The 17,406-nt window shown below is 35.8% G+C and overlaps 1 protein-coding gene across 2 annotated transcripts; it reads left to right on the forward strand.

Annotated features, from left to right (window-relative positions):
* Window positions 1–729: 729 nt before the first annotated feature.
* Window positions 730–14,766, forward strand: parvb (parvin, beta). Of its 2 annotated transcripts, none has more exons than XM_041997162.1 (13): window positions 730–927; window positions 6,722–6,811; window positions 7,180–7,250; window positions 7,354–7,456; window positions 10,052–10,192; window positions 10,716–10,831; window positions 11,238–11,296; window positions 11,436–11,455; window positions 12,039–12,100; window positions 12,211–12,279; window positions 12,522–12,623; window positions 12,719–12,791; window positions 13,939–14,766. In XM_041997162.1, the coding sequence occupies exons 1-13, from the start codon at window positions 813–815 to the stop codon at window positions 14,013–14,015; spliced, it is 1,098 nt and encodes a 365-aa protein (XP_041853096.1). In that variant the 5' UTR covers window positions 730–812; the 3' UTR covers window positions 14,016–14,766. The 2 variants fall into 2 exon arrangements, with proteins under 2 accessions (XP_041853096.1, XP_041853097.1); XM_041997163.1 differs by lacking the exon at window positions 730–927 and adding an exon at window positions 4,640–4,855.
* The last annotated feature ends 2,640 nt before the right edge of the window (window positions 14,767–17,406 follow it).

Consider the following 17,406-nt stretch of genomic DNA (forward strand, 5'->3'; position numbering starts at 1 on the left):
TTTTTTATTTTTATTTATTTATTGGCTCTGTCAGTTACATACAATGGTTCATTTTTGCTGATAATTTCATACTAAAGAATTCCATCACTGTACTCAGAGCAGCAAGGCTTACAAGAGATTGAGTTTAAAACACATTTTGTGGCAAATATAGGTGAAGCATTAACAACCCTATCATAAATGAAAGGAAGAATTTTCTTTCATCCACCTAACAAATCACAGAGACTGAAAGAGACAAAATAACCATGCAGACAAGTTGTTTTGTGTCTAATATCTTACAGATGTTTTGCTTTTTTAAATCTCATTGTGGTCATTTTCTGCCACTATAATTGTATTTTGCTATATTTGCTGACTTAGGATTCTCATTTTAGATTTCATGGTTGTTTTGTTACCCAGTTCAGGGTTCCTAAATGATTTCTATCTGTGCATTTTGTCTCATTGTGGTTGTGTTTCATTCTAATTGCTGCCTTGGTCTCTGCCTCTTACATTTGCTTGTAATAATCCTTTGATCCTTTGTGGTAACGGTTCATGTCTTGAGGGGACTATTTTGTGTGTCTGTGTGTGTGTGTCTCGGTATAATTGGACTTTTTGTGGCAGATTTTTTGTGTGGTCAGTACAAAGTTGTGTTTGTAATTGTGCCTGTGGGTGGCGCTGTGGGTTTCCCGCAGCAGATGAAACCTTCACTCATACGTGAATCACATGTGCAGATGCCCAACCACTGCTGCTCCTGAGACCTTCGGTCGTCCGGTGCCTGAACGCATCACAGGGAGGAGTGAGCTGTTTAACTGAACAGCGGACAGAGCGAACACTTAAACATGTCTTTCACTCCGAGCGCATCTTCCACTCTCCAGTCCGCAAAAATGAAAAAGGACGAATCATTTCTCGGAAAATTAGGAGGAACCCTGGTACGGAAGAAAAAGTCTAAAGAAGGTGAGTTATTTGGGAGAAGATGTCGTTTTTGTTTTAGTTGATGAAAGGCCGCTATTGTTTATTTCTCCTGTTGTGTTTCTGTCCATGGTGCTGCAATCACAAGATATTCTGTTATATTCGTCCTTCGGGACATAACATCTTATTCATAGGCGGTACACATGATTTATGACGTTTTATACAGTTGTCAGCTATAAAAATTTGATATTTTCCTCTCCTATATGGTTTAGGATTAATAAACCACTCACACTTATAAACAAATGAGGAGGTTCATTGTGGTTTTGACACATTTGAACCCCTTTTTATGAGAAAGAAGTGCTCAGTTATCTAATAAAGGGTGAGACAAAGACTTCATAGGAACTCTCCCGGCATTAGACATGAGCTAAGTTAATATAAATAGATCATACACTCATTGAACCGTGGCAGGAATGTAAGTTTATAAAGATAAAGGTGTAAAAAGATGACTGTGCTTACTTTGTTGTGGGCATCAAACCACCCTTTAAATTTTTTCTTAGCATGAACTATTTTCTGCCCTCCCACAGGTCAGTCACTGTCTGGTCAAAGGGACAGCTGCAGGATTTAGCACCTCAGAGTATGCGTGTGTGTGCGTGCCTGCGTGTGTTGTGTGTTTCCTCCCACAGCCATGTGTTTGTAATTTCCATTAGAGGAGGGCCACCAGTTGGAGGTCAGACATTTTAATTGTTGAGGAGCCTACTTCCATTTTACTCTTCTAAATATTAATGTTTACAACACGTTTTAAAGGGGATTTGAACTGTTTGAAATATCCTAAAACAATGGAACAACCATTAAAGAAGCTAGCTGTGCAACCAAATACAGAAAATTGTGAATTGGTCTGAAACATACATGATACTTTTCCAGCAGAGCAGAATAAGGTGACATTTAAGCTCTTGTATGGGAAATAAAAGAGGGGTTAATTAGATAAATAACTGAGAGGTGGAGTTCTGTGTCTTAATGAAATTAGAATGATTGTTCCCATGTTTCGATTTGAGTTTGTTTTTCTTCTTTTGTGATTTGGATTTTACTGCTGATCAGTGTTACAGGTTACATGTAGTTTTTCCTTCATCGTGAATTTAAACAGGAGACCTGTTGTAGATTATTGTTGTATAAAGAGAAATCTGTGCACTGGTGAGTCTTTTGAATACATGAAAAAGTGATTTTTGTTTTGTTTATAGACCTCTAAGTTATCAACAAAGCCCAGAGCTTAATTTTACAACACGTGGCTCTAAATCAGGCCTTTACATGGTGACTTCGAAGGCACAAACATGCTGCAGTACCATGAGTCACAGTCAGGGACTCATGCAGCTTGTGAGAGCACAGTGCCCCTGTGTGGTCAAACTTTAAGCACAGGTCAGTTTAACAGGAGATAATCTGATCAGAAACCAGTGTAACAAATGCACAGTAGAAGACGTTCATGCTGACCATGTAGAAGTTTGCTTTTGTCGTCTGTTACTTTTGGGTGTGTCCCTTATATTTTTTACAGGAAACGCCCAACTAGATGAGTTACCCCTGGAAAAGTAGCTTCACTTTTGATGAGTAATCACAATTAATGACAGACTTGTGGCTTGGTATTTAAAGCCTTCTTCCCCTTATTGAATCAAAATGGGATGGAACATGTTACTATTTGATGAGCTACATGCACTGTCCAGACTCCTGCAGTTAAATAGCTGTGTTTATCAAGTACAGTGAGGGACTCTTATGTACATCCTGATAAACTGAAAGGAAGTCTGCATTTCTCTGACAAGGCTGCAGTTTTTTTTGTAAGCAGAGTAGCAATGATAGTTTGTTGGGAAATGAATAAGAGGATGGATGGGTTGCCACATCCTGATCATTTTAAAACAGGTGGCAACACTGAAAATACAAAATATAGTTGAAATAGAGACTGCTGTAGGATGGATTCTGATAATAGTAAGTCGTCTGTTTTTCTAGCTACGGTTTAAAGCTGCTTTGCTCTTTTCTATTTAATTTACTTATATAACCAATATCCAGCAGGTTTCAATTTCTTGTGCATGTATTTGAAAAGGTTCCTCTTACCTGACATTACTTGAGATACACACATGTACTTCAGAGGAGCAAGTTATACTGTTGCTTTGTATCTGTTGCTCCTTACATTGATCGTTTTAATATTGCAAATCATTTTAATGTAAACTGGTAAAGCAACCAATTTGAGATTATTAATACCAATTTTGACTGTATGTCCAATTTGTTTTTTAGTGTAATTCACTGGAAAGTGAGAATTGTTGATTGTTTCTGTTTAACACATTGTGCCTTAGTTGCCTTAGGCCAGTTAATCTGTTTACTATTTAAACATGTAAATAGTAATATAACAAAACTAAACAGTCTATGCACAAGAAGGTGAATAATGCAGATTAAACCCTTGAATAACATATTGTCCTTGTGTTTATATTACAATGAAAATACTAAATATCAACCAAAATGAATATATTTTGAGATGGAGTGAAAAAGTTTAAAATATAATCAGTGGTTGAAAGTTTAATAGATTTCTTTCTACACTGGAATAGATGGATCTTCTGTTTTTGTTCTAGTTTATAAACAAAGATAAAAGTTTGTGGATTTATTTCAGAAATTTCATAACGAAAAGGTTTCTAAAGGAAGAAAAAATGAATGAATCATTTGCTGTATCAGGTTAAGTGCATGAAAATATGAAATAAGGTTGTTTTGGATGTCATGGTAAATGCTGAAGACTCCCTGTGGAACACAAACACAGTCATCGCCTGATGACTGCTGTTAATCAATGATGCTGGTGTTGGTGTAAATTAATGTTTCTCAGTCTATGTCCTCAGGACCCACTTCCCTGCATGTTATAGAGGTAACCCTACTTTTACACACCTGAATGAAATGGCTCGTTAACAGGCTTGTAAATGACTTGAGGGAGTTCATTAATTTGAAGGAGGAACATGCGTGGCAGTAGGATCCGAGGACCTGGATTGAGAAACACTGGTGTAAATAACTACGGCTATATTTAAGTTCCAGTCTATCTTCTCTATGCTGCTGCGTTATTTATATCCTTCCTCTGTGCCTCAGTTAACCAACGCCCCCACCCTTAGTAGCAGTGGAGCCCAACTAGAGGAGGTCGATTTCAATCTGCTTAATGCCGTATTTTATGATGCAGATAAACTTTAACTCTGAAGCAAATGAAATCTCACCATACGCCCCTGCTGTTTTGACTAAACTGTGTCCTTTAACATTTGTGATGCAACAGTAGAGCCTCTATCATGCATTTGCGCAATGATACTGGAAGAAGATAAATGTTCTCGACCGCAAACATCATTTGTATTAAATTACTGTAATTTTGTTAAGAAGATCACAGTCATTGCTTTATTGATTATCTGTTGCAACAAAACATATTAAAGCCCCAATTCATATGCTCACTGAGAGGGTAGACATATTCCCTGAAACAGGACCACTCTGTCTATGAAATAAGCAGCAAACTTTTAAAGTCAGTCATGATATATAATAAAATATGCCATGCTGAATGCATCAAACAACCTGCACAGTAAAATTAATATTTATCACAATACCTGTGTTCAGTCATTGAAATCAGCTCTGTGTTGACATCCCAGAAGGAACTGTCATATAGTGACGCTTTGACACCTTTACATCCAGTGTGCCCCCCCCCACACACACACACATAGATCTCCTTAGCTTCTCTTGTAACTGGATCGCAGAGGGGTGGAGGGTGGAGGGTTGTGACAGAAATAAACACGTGATGACGCCCCTGCTGCTGCTCAGCTGCATTGACTGCAATTTTCTCTCTCACACACACATGCACACTAAATTTGTGTACACTCCTGCATTTTCTTACATTGCTCTCTGCTATCAAGAAGAATCCAGTGTTTTATTAGTTGCAACATGGCGGGGCTGCTGTGTGGGACTAAGAGGAAGAAACAAGGTAATTTGACTTTAATGCTAAGCTCTGAGGAACTTGGAAATCGAGAAGTGGGACCTGTTACCTGCATGTGGCTGCTGTTAAAATCCAGCAATACGCTTAGTCCGTGGTCAAGTTAGCAAAATCCATTTATTTGTTTCCATATAACATTTGTCATGATTCTGCTATATTAAATGAGTTATATTTGATAATATGACTGCTGAGACGCCAAAGCTGTGTCCTGCACAGTCAAAAGCAGCAGTAATGCAGCAAGATGGTCACACCGGCAGGAAGCAGGATAATTAAGATAAAATGCAGCGTCTGCTCTGTAATTACAAAGCTAACTGCTGATCTGTAGTGAGATGCAGGGCTGAATCAGTTAGTAAATCTGCTGAGACCCCTCGTCCTGGCTTTGAAGATAAAATTTTGTTCCGGTTTTACCATAAACATACTCCTCTAGATTTTCTTTCATTTTATGTTTGATTACGTTTTCTTTTTTTCTGTGCTTTCAGTGTGCAAAGTCAACCAAGTCAATGATTTTCATCACTGTACTCAGAGCAGCAAGGCTTAAAAAGATTGAGTTTAAAACACATTTTGTGGCAAATATAAGTGAAGCATTAACAACCCCATCATAAATGAAAGGAAGAATTTTCTTTCATCCACCTAATAAATCACAGAGACTGAAAGAGACAAAATAACCACAAACTATGCAGACAAGTTGTTTTGAGTCCAATATCTTACAGATGTTTTGCTTTTTTAAATCTCTTTGTGGTCATTTTCTGCCGCTATAATTGTTTTTTGCTATATTTGCTGACTTAGGATTCTCATTTTAGATTTCATGGTTGTTTTGTTTCCCAGTTGAGGGTTTATAAATGATTTCTATCTGTGCATTTTGTCTCATTGTGGTTGTGTTGCATTCTAATTGCCTGTCACCTTGGCTGTCCTCTAAAGTGTTATAGTCAACCAAATCAATGAAATGACAGATCTGAGAGTATGGATTGGGGTTCAGCCTGTTGCAAGTTGTACAAACTGAAATGATAAAAGCTTTATGGCTATTAGGGGTAAAAGGCCTCCAAATCCCAGGAGTCCTACTGCAATCAGCATTGAAAGCACATCAGCAGAGATGTACTCAATTTGAAAATAGACTGAAAATGTTTGCTATGGAGTTTATTTTCTAAGTGCATTATCACTTTTACATCCAGTTTAAAGATCTAACATCACCTACATTCACACCAACACACTTTTCCATCAAATCCAAAGGAAAAGTCCAAACGTTTGATACTATATTTTAACTAAATTTGCTGGCCCAAACAGTAAGTAAAATATTTTGTACCCTTTGTTGGTGGATACAGCTGCCCAATGCTATCTGTAATAGAAAGGAAGTAACTAAGAAAAAGTGGGGAAGTGATAAACGTGTGACACCTCTGGCAGCAGCTCAAGCTAAAATTCAAAATAAATATTAGGTAACAGTGTCCAGTGTTGCACTTTTTTGTTAGAGTGTGAAAAAATGATTAGGAACACATTGATGGAACAGCACTGTAGCTATATGCTGTTGTTGAATCTCTGCTTTACACTATCTAAACAAGATCAAATGCTTAAAAATGGCTACTTTAATAGAGGATCTGAGTAAAGAGTTACATCCCAACAACATGCAGTTATAATTTCTGACACCCTTGAGATTTTCATTATTACATTCATTAAATGCTACTTTGTCCCTTAGTACAGACATTGTGTGTGAGACACCACTCTTTCCCCAAGGGTTTTTATAGTACTTGCCCACCAATGTTTGTCTTTAAATTCATTATGTTAGTACTGATTTGTTTAGTTCATTTTCTTTGTTTTTGCTGACAAAAAAAAAATGTTTTCTGGTGTGTTGTTCTCTCTCATTAGTAAGTGATCTCCATGAGGAGGGGAAGAATGCCATCAATGCACCACTGCTGCCATCAGGGACGGACATCCATCCAGAAGACACTCTGCTGGGTAAATGCACGTCATGCATCAGCACATATAAAGATTACTTCATTCATAGCTGGAACCTTTCATTTCTGCAAACAGGTTAGTCTGGTCACAAAGGGTAGGAAAATGAATCTGTTGACACATGTTGACTGATGGGGACTTTGACAGTGGAGCAGCAGGAAATGAAAGTGGGTGGGGACGCATTTGTCTTTAGTAACCATGTGAATCACTGTGGGAGTGTGAGAAAAACATTATGTATTTGTTTCTGTAGAAACAGTTCTGCTTAAATCTGCCGTATAAACTGATCAACTAACAAATTCATATAAAAATCAATCAATAAATAGTGAAAGTAAACAATTTTCTCTCATAAATGTTGTCTTCATTTTCCACAGAAGAAAATGCAGAAAGAATCATGCTGAATCCAACATCGAGGGAAAATCCTAAATTTAAAGATCTCTTGAAGGTAGTTCAGCTCACATTTTGTACACAGTCTTGAGAATTTCTCTTCAGAGCTGTTCAAAATATAAGGAAAACCAGAGAAGGCTTGATTATGGGTTTACTTGTAGGTCCTGATTGACTGGATAAACAGTGAGTTGGAGGAGGAGAGGATCATTGTCAAAGACCTGGAGGAGGACTGTTATGATGGACAAGTTCTCCAGAAGTTATTTGGTGAGGAATGCTCACATTTTTGACCACCTAACTTTTAATGTTACACATTACACAATGAAGAATAAACAGTATAACTAAATCTTACAGGAACTGTTACAGGAAAACCCTGATAAATATGGATTTACTATGTATATTTACTTAGACATGTTTTAATGGAAAACTGTAAACTTAGAAAACTTTATTTCATTAATACCCACCTCATTTCAAAAAACGTGAAAATATTAATTAGAAAGATCATCAGTTTGTCCACTATGAAAATGGTTTACAATATCTTCTGTAGTCCTGCAGTCTAAGAAGACTGTTAGAGGTTCCCCCTTGTGACTTTTATTTACTACTGCAGCTCAAACACTACACAGTGTCTTGAAAACACAACTACAGTATATATTATAAAAATATACTGTACATAACTAAATAAAGTCCTGAACCATCACACATTTCTTTATATTTCCTTTTAAAGGAATCAGACTTCGTTTTAATATTCAAAGTGGTGTCGAGCAGTAGTTTTCTGAAGGTCTGTCAAACCTTTTTCTCTGGACACTGGCTTCTTTTTGGCAAGATATTTTAAACGTACAGTGTGTAACAAAATCAAAGGTCATTGAAGACATAAGTAGCATATTAAAAACTGTGATTCTATTGATATCTAATCACATAACTAAAATAATTTATTCTCGTAGAATGAGCCACTTATATCTACCTGCTGTGGGTCCACATGCATGGAAGCTACCATAATTGTGATGCCTTTTTTTTTACTATGGTGTCTCAATTTGTGTGAAGTAAGAATCCTCTGAGCTTTAAAACTGCAGTACTGGCTTTGTTTTATAGGTGGTAGAGCACCGTTTGGGAAAAATAGGGCCCTAAAAAGAACATAGAAGAAGATAGTTTACATGTACTCTATTTTAAAGTACCCGTGGTGCAGTCATTGCTGCATCTGAGGCCACTGGATCCACTCACAGATGAAAACTTGTTTACGTCTGGAAGAAATGTGACCACTTGACAGCCAATGTCCATTCCTAACTGTGCTTGGCATTTCAATTGATTTATTTAGCTATCTTTACCACTAGATGTCAGTAATTTTTGGAACGTGTAGAAGGAAAATAAAAAAAAACCTAGCAGTGGTTGGATGATGTAAACTGCTTTGCTGCTTAGTAACTGGTTATTAATTTACTTTGTTCTTTGCTGGAAAAGAAAATATTAAAAGAATGTTGTTGATAATGTTTTGTTTGGCATTTTCATGAAAAAAAAAAAAAACATTGAACAATTTAAAATAATTTAAACAATTTAAAGAAATACGCTGATAATTTGGTCCAAAATGGAACACAGCACGCAAAGAATATCTACAAAAGATGTTCTTTAGAGATAGAGGGGAAACCAGCAATGCCCTGACTCAGAATCTGCAGGGATGCATCTGGTCCTTTAGCTGTTCATTGAAGCCTGATCAGAAATGGTCTCCATGGAAAGTGATGAATAATCCGTGGAGCCCTGACCTAAATATTATTAAAGCAACGTGAAATCATCTTGACAGAGTATGGAACAAAAGGCAGCCAATGTCTAAAGAAGAGCTTTAAATATCCTTCAAGGAGCCTACAGAACAATTCCTGAAGACTACTTAAAGCGGAACTATTGAATGTTAGCCACTTTGGAAACGTATCTCGTGTTACTTTAACAAATTTTCACAAAGGTTTGTCTGACAGGGTTCAGGTTGTGTTAAAGATTAAAGGAGCTCTTACCAAATACTGACTTGCTGATTGTATATATTGAGTACTGGTAAATAGAAATGAGGGATGGTTGAAAAGTTTAAGCAGTTATCCCCTTTATGAATATTTATTACTTTGACATTTTTTCTTCAATAATTCTTCTAAAAAAATAAATTTGTCCACATTTTATTACATATGTTGCAAGATGTGTCAAGAGTAGGCGTTAATAAGTACTGCAGGAAGGCCTTTTGTGAAGTTATGTGGGATTTCTTGCTTTCTCTTAAAGCTTGTTTTTTTCAGCTTTCACACCCCTTCATAGGCCTTGCAAGTTCTGTGTTCTGTGTCTTTTTGTTGCATTTATGCTGCTGCTGGGTACATTTTCTTCTTTTTTTTTCATTTTTCTTTTGACAATATTTTAACCCACACACTTGAGCTAAGACTCCCAAATTCTCCCTCTAACTTACTTTGAAAGCAAAGTTTTCTTTGTACATTTCTTTGTTGTGGTCAATGTTCACAGATTTCTTACAAGACAAATGTTTATATTTTTCCACAAAACCAGACCCACCCTTACATTACCTTAAAATAAAGTAGCTGTTTCCAGTTTTATTTATTTATTTATTCATATTTTGCTTTGAGGCACTGCTTATCTTAATTAAAATTTCTTTCTTCTTTTGAAGAAGCTGCAGGATTTTCTAACATTTTTTTACAAGCCACTCTCTTGAAGCATTCCTCCATAAGTCAGAGAATAAGTGTTTTCTACTTGCTTGTGTTCAGTAAGGCAAAATTTTGTAGCACAGAATTACAAAATCCAAGTTTTTAATTATTCTGATATGTAATTATCCAGTATTGTGCTTTTGACTAGACCTAATGTCATCACTTCTCTCTCTCATGTTGGTGACAGAGAAGTTGTCAGGCAGGAAGTTAAACGTGGCGGAGGTGACCCAGTCGGAGATTGGGCAGAAGCAGAAGCTTCAGACCGTTTTGGAAGCTGTCAACGATCTGCTGAGACCTCATGGCTGGACCATTGAGTGGAGTGTGGACTGTGAGTTTGGTCTGAGTTTTGTTATTCATCAACGAATCACTGTTTCAGCAATGTTGTGTTGGACTCATGAGGGCAGACGAAGGAAGAATGACCAGATGCGGGGAATGAAGGAACTATTTCCTTGGTATCATGAGCGTGAGATAAAGTTGTGGAACCCAAAAACTGAATTATAAGAAGATTTGATGCAATGTTGGTTTCCTTAGCTAGGCATTTATTTTTTTTATGAACTGGCTTTCATGGACACAATTATAAATTGGACAAATATAGATTATATAATGGATTTGTTTAAATTGGATTAAAATTAATTAGACTGTTTTTATAGGGTCTTGAGAGGACATTGTCATGAATTGGCACCATACAAGTAAAGCTAAACTAAATTAAACTGACTAAGTGGCTTTTTAAACTTGTGTCATAGCAAGTATTAAATCTCCAAGTTTGCTTTGTATACCAAACAAAAATATTCTGAGCCAAACCAGCCCTCTGTCTGACAGCTGACCTCTCCTTGTTATTATTGTCTTCATAGCCATCCATTCAAAAAACCTGGTAGCGATAGTTTACCTGCTGGTGGCTCTCGCAATGCACTTCATGGCGCCCATCAGGCTTCCTGAGCACGTCTCTGCACAGGTGGTGGTAGTGAAGGTAAAGTGTTACTTAAGACAAAGGTATTTAAGCGGAATGATGTTAGAAATTTTACAGATATTTTTAAATGCAGCTAATAACCATTGTTGAAATAAAACATCTGGTTCTTAGATAGAAGATAATAAAGGTGAATTACATGTTAAAATTGAACACAAACAGTTGATTTTTATGAACGTTTAAAATCATCACCAGTCAATGAATGTTATGTCAATAAACAGTAATGTAATGAGGATTTTAATATCAATGTGAAAGATAGAGCATTAGTGTATATTTTATTAAGTGCTTCTGTCATCATCTGGTTTATGTTAATGTACTGAATGTCGACATTGCTTTGAAAATATGCATGAACTATACTGTTTATTCCCCTGCATCATAGTGGAATTATTGGTATTTTTTGCCTGTGCAGAAACGGGAGGGGATCCTGCAGACCGCTGTAGTAACAAAGGAGCTGACAAGCACCACAGAGTAAGAGCTGCCATTGTTTCTGTCCTTGTATATCTTTCAGCATTGTAAAGAGACAGAGAGCCAAAGAATCTGACTGGCTGTATTTTAAAAGTTTAAGTCTTTTTTTCTTATATATATATTTTTTGTTGTTATTTTTCAGAATGATGATGGGGAGATTTGGTAAGTCTAAGCTATGTATCTGTATTATGTGACAGAATAACTCCTTTTATAAATCCTTTTATAAAGAGCCAATGGAAATAGTTCAGCATCTTGGCAAATGCTGAACTTGTTCAGAGTGTAGTGTGTGTGCACAGCTCAGCTCTATTCATGATTTCAAGAAACAGTTGTATTTATAAATCTTGGTATTCTAGTTTGTTGAATTAATTTTTTAAGCAGTTCTACTGAACTTTGGCAGATTTTCTTAGTGAGACACCCCTTAAAAAGGCTAATTCAGCATCCATCTTTATTTGCTTAATCAGCCACGGTGCGCTATAAAACAGCTGGTGTTGATATCCAATTACTAGTGTGAGCAGTTTGTCAGACTAGGAATGCAGCAGGACCATTATGGTTCCAGGAATGTACACAATGAATGTGAAAATGAGTCAGAAACACATATTTTTGAGGTCAAAAACTTACACAATGCTACTTTAAAAAGTATTATAAACTCCAATCCTCAAGTCTATTTAGAATGTCAGTTAGCTTTTCATAAAAATCTTAACCGGGGGAAAAAAAGAAAATAACAACATGATCTCTTCTCCACCAGAGAGGGATGCATTTGACACTTTGCTGGATCATGCACCTGACAAGCTCAATGTGGTAAAAACGGTAAAATAAAAAACTTCTTTGTCCATTTTTGTATAATGTGATGTTTAAAATTTTGTGTTTTTGAAATTAGAAAATAACAAAAAGTATTGGCTGTTTGTTGTTTTTACCAGTCACTCATCACCTTTGTGAACAAACACTTGAACAAGCTGAACCTGGAAGTTACTGAGCTGGAATCTCAGGTAAGAGACTCAAGTGGTTTTTTGCCATATGACAGTATCACTGACACAGTACAGTCAAGAAGTTATTAACAATGTCTTTATTTTTCTTTCTGTAATCTTGCTTCTGTCTGCAAATGAAGCCCAAACTTTTAGGCATCAAATCATTTATGGTCTGTTGCAAGGAGCTGCTGTAGTTGTATTATCTGACAGCTGCATCTGTGTTTTGTATATTTAATGCTTTACTTTGTGCTGTATGTGTCCAGTTTGCTGATGGAGTGTACTTGATTTTACTGATGGGGTTGCTGGAAGACTACTTTGTCCCACTGTACAACTTCTTCCTTACCCCTGAGAGCTTTGAGCAGAAGGTGATTTATATCTTAAAATATGTGAAACTAGATATTTTAAGGGGGAATAAAATCACTGCAGAGGAATATTAACTATTACTTTTATTCCCTCCCAGGTGCACAATGTAGCTTTTGCCTTTGAGCTGATGCAAGATGGAGGCCTGAAGAAACCAAAAGCTAGACCAGAAGGTCTGTTCTGTTTTATTACCACATTTTACTATTACATTATTACAAGAATAATAAGGTGTGAAAACATGAAAAAAATTGAACTGACAATGATAGGTTTGCTTTATAAAAAGGCACCAAGTTGTTGATCTTCAACATTAGCTGTCATACTTGTTATTATCCAGTAGGTGGAAACCTTGTCTTAAGTTCAAGCTAAGGTTGTACACAGCTGACCATGTTTCATTGTTTAAATTTATTTATTTATTTTTAATTTATGATCCAAGAGACTTAAAGATTAATATATGGCTTACTACTTTAATAGATTAGTAGACTACATTTGAGTCTTTACTTTGTTGTGTCAAAACTATTTTTTAGTTTATTGCACCACAATGTTCTTCTTATGTCTTGGATATCCTCTTGAAAAAGTTGTGTTGCTTGCACTCTACGTCTCTTTTGAAACAACCCTTTTACTTAATTATTTAGATTGAATTCTTTTTAAATTGTATATATTTAAAAAACAAACAAACAAAATAAAAAATACAAATGCTTATTTTTAACAAATGAAAAAATGGTTTCTTTCTGTATTGCATTGACCCAGATGCTAATTTGTTTCTTTAGTTACGTTTTTAAAAATAATTGTGTTTTCTAATTTAGAAATAAAGAAAGATTCTTTACACAAACATCACAATAATAATCATAGGGTTTCTGATTAGCACAGGTTGTGTTCAACTTTGTGTATACTTATAGATTAACTATAAACAACATGCTATAATGATGCAGCTACAGCTTCACTTAACATAGACCTAAATATGATAAAATTCATGTTGCAGACAAACCCTTATGTACTGGTAAGAGAACAGAAACCTACATTACCTCTCAGAAAAAAGTAATATATGACCTTAATTTGGTAATATTTTGGAAATCTTTAAAATTTTACTTTGAAATTAAAAATAAATAGCTGAAAGAATAAGTGTCCAAAAGTAAGTAAAGATTATGCCTTTCTGGATTGTAAATGAGTCTTTATGGAAGAACAGCCTATGTATTTTGTGTTTCCATGTTCTAGAGATCCAGTTTTCCTCCATTTTTTAGGTTTTTGTACACATCAAAGACCTGCATTTCCCCTGAATTGCAGTTCAGTAACAATTTCTGCTGTCCCTTTCTTGTTTTCCAGATGTTGTCAACCTAAACCTCAAGTCAACCCTCAGAGTTCTCTACAACCTGTTCAGCAACTACAAAAACTCTGACTGAAATCTGTTTATTTATTTATTTTTTTGTTTTATCACTTGATATTACTCTAAACTCACCCTGTGCCTGTGTAGACAGTATTACAGTCTGGACACTGGAGGAAACCACCTGGGACTGAAAGACATCATTATGTGTGCCTTTAAAAAGATCCAGGGGGGTCTAGTCGGAATGAGGCTCTGAATGTTCATGCTTAAACGTCACGTCTCTAAATGTCAGTATTTATTTATTCCATCCTCGAAAGTTATCTGCAGTGCAGTGAGCACTGTGACCTTTAGCTTTGCATTTGAATACAGCCATATGGGAAAACGGTAAAGTTGGAAAATGTTTGTATGCTCAAATGAACTAATTGCCCGCCACTGTGGAATATTTTGGGTAGCTGGCTATGCTGTTACATTTACAAATAGTCTCAGTAGGTTTTCTTTTAAAAAATGAGGAAAAATTACATGTTTTGTGGAAAAATATTTTCCTAAAGAGTTGGGAAAGTGCATTAATTGAAAATACAAACAGAATGTAACGATCTTCAGGTCATTTGAATTCCATATTTGAGTGACAAAAGTAGAAACACAACACATCAAATGATAAAATGGGTATTTAATGGGTATTTTATTGTGCTTTCTTTGTTTTTATTTTCTTTTCCTGCCTTGAACTTCTGCTCATGTTGAACTTGATTCCAGCAATACATTACAAAAAAAGCTGAGACAAGGAAATAAAACTTGTGAAAATTAAGAAATTCTAATAAAATGCTCTGGCTGAACATCACACAACTAATTAGTTTTTGGCAACAGGTTTCTTCATCATTGCTTTTTATTTTTATTAAAGTAATAATGGAGAAAGGTTTAACATTCTTTGAAAGACTGCTTACCCATGTGGGCAAATTGTTCAACAATCTAAATTTAGAGGTTTCCTCAGAACAGTTGTATCTAAATCATTTAAATATTTAGAAAATTTTAAATCTTTGACCCCTCAAACATCTTTAGATTAAAAACAGACATAATATGTTGTATGAATCCCTGCACTGGCTCAGGGAATGCTTCTGAAAACCATTGTCAGGTAACAAACAAATATTCAAGAAAAGATCTAGAAATACTTCCTTCTTTACTGGATGCAAACTTAAGATTGATTGATGCAGCAGAATTAAAACAAATCAAGATTTCAAACTGTAAAAATAATGGATGGTGCATCCTTTAGGCACCATCCCAGGAGGAGATTGGCACCATTTGGCATGCCTATAGCACATATGGTGAGCTCCAACTTCCAAGCAGCATCAGTGTGGAAGAAACATGCTACTGTCCAGATAATTTTGTTTTGTGTAAAAAATCTTTATTTCTACAAGTCTGTGCCAAACCATATTTTGCACAAACACCAAAGCATCTCTGTAAAATACTCTAGGTTTCAAAATGGCTTATCAACTATTGAAATACGACAAGAGAAACAATCTTGGAGAAGCTGCCAACTGTTGAGCAGGTAAAACAACGAATAGAAAAAGTGTTCTCCATAAAAACAACAGCAGTCTAATTCAAAAAACAGAGTGTTGGTTAAAGAAAGGTGATGATAAGCATTCCTGTATCCTAAAAGTCTTCCTGGCAAATTCTAAATATAGTATATGACCTTCAAATCACAATATAATTATTTGGTTTCAACATTTGATGATTGTATTATTTTTTCACTTCAGTGCTTATTTATTTACCGTCATTATTTCTATTTTTCATTATACATTTTACATAGACGACCACATCAATAACAAAACATCTCATAAACTACTCTCCTTTTCAATATTTTGTCATAACATAATTTACAGTGTAGTATAGTGCTGTCTGATTAAATTTTTGGGAAATTTGTACACTCCAAAGACCCAAGTTGAGATTGGTGTGCCTGACATTGGTTAATTTTTAGTTGAGTTTAGCTAATGCTATCCCACTGGCTTTTTTAGCTAGCTGCTTTGAAAATAATACAGTTAATGTTGTTATTTTAGGTGGTTTAGTAAAAAAAAAAAATAAAAAAAAACATCGCAGTATAACATATTATTATATGCAACATAATATTCCTTTACCTCAACACTTTAAGTTAAGCTAACTACTTGCTAGCAACATGCTAATACCTTTATCAACAACAGTGATATCGCTCTTGTTTGCCTTTGCTTTGCACAGACAGTGAAGAAGAAAACAGCTGCTATGTACAATTTACATAATATACCTGCTAACACTCCATTCCTCTGACACATTACAAAATAATTTATTTTTGACTGTACACATCCTACATGGAAAATTACCCACAATTAATGCATAAGAATGCAATTTTATATGTTACTTGATATGACAATATTCTTTCCATACTTCTATTTTAATTCATTTGTAGCGTGAGAAACTTTTAATGATCCTGAACTATATAGCACTAAAGCTAAAAAAAAAAAAAACTCTTCTTGCTGTTACCTTCTGCCCTAAGTGCAGTGTGTTTTTTGTTGTCCCAGGAGAGTCTCTGTCAGAGTATTTTCATGTTGACTAGTCTTTCAGATGAGACTCTGGGGAGACCTGGACCTTACTGCACTCCTGATGCTGAAAAGGCCCTGTGGTGCCACCTGAGGACCTGCTAAGATGTACAGTGCACGTCTGCTCATGCATTTTACAGCCAGACTAAATAATTGAGAGAATGGATGAGTCAATCTAGACTGAGGTAACACTGGGTAGCTCAGCCATGTGCTTTTTTTCCCCCCATCTTGCCTTTCAAGAAATAAATGCCTTGAATCAAACTGAATGAGAATTTCATTTGATCTCTTATGTGTGTGATAGGTTAGATTTGGTTTGGCTTTTGAGCAAGATTGGCTTTGGAACAGCCAATTCCTGCAATTTGGGTTTAGCTAAAGGAATTATGGGTTTATTTTAGGCCTTTATTTTCTTGTCTTATACCTTTGTTGCTATGGTAACCTTCCACATCTCCCAAATTGCCCCTTCGTCTGTCTGAGGGGTGGTCCTTTTTCTTTTCCTCAACAAGGCTGGTATATACACAGCATTTTATTTTTGTTTGTTTTGTTTTTTGTTTTTTTTTTTGTTTTTTATTATTATTATTTTTTTGTCTCGGTCACTTTCCATCCTTAATTCTTTTGATTTTGGGTGTTTTTGATGTAGGATGGAGAAGGCTGGAGACCAGATGTCGGCAAATTGATCTGACCAGTCACAGATGGAGATGCATGAGTCGAGTCTGAGTAGTTCAGGCTTCCAAGTGTCACGTTTCACTCAGCTCTCCTGAGGTGGGCATTTGTACCCAAGAGCCCTCCCTGTTATGTTTCCTTCTGTTTTTGTTCCTTACTTCCCTTTATTAAAATCTCAAATACAGATCGTGACACTGAACACAAGCGTCCTCATCACACAAAGCTCTGTTGCAAAGCATGTATCAGAAA

Source organism: Melanotaenia boesemani, chromosome 10, assembly GCF_017639745.1.
Source record: "Melanotaenia boesemani isolate fMelBoe1 chromosome 10, fMelBoe1.pri, whole genome shotgun sequence".
In the NCBI taxonomy this organism is placed as follows: Eukaryota; Metazoa; Chordata; class Actinopteri; order Atheriniformes; family Melanotaeniidae; genus Melanotaenia; species Melanotaenia boesemani.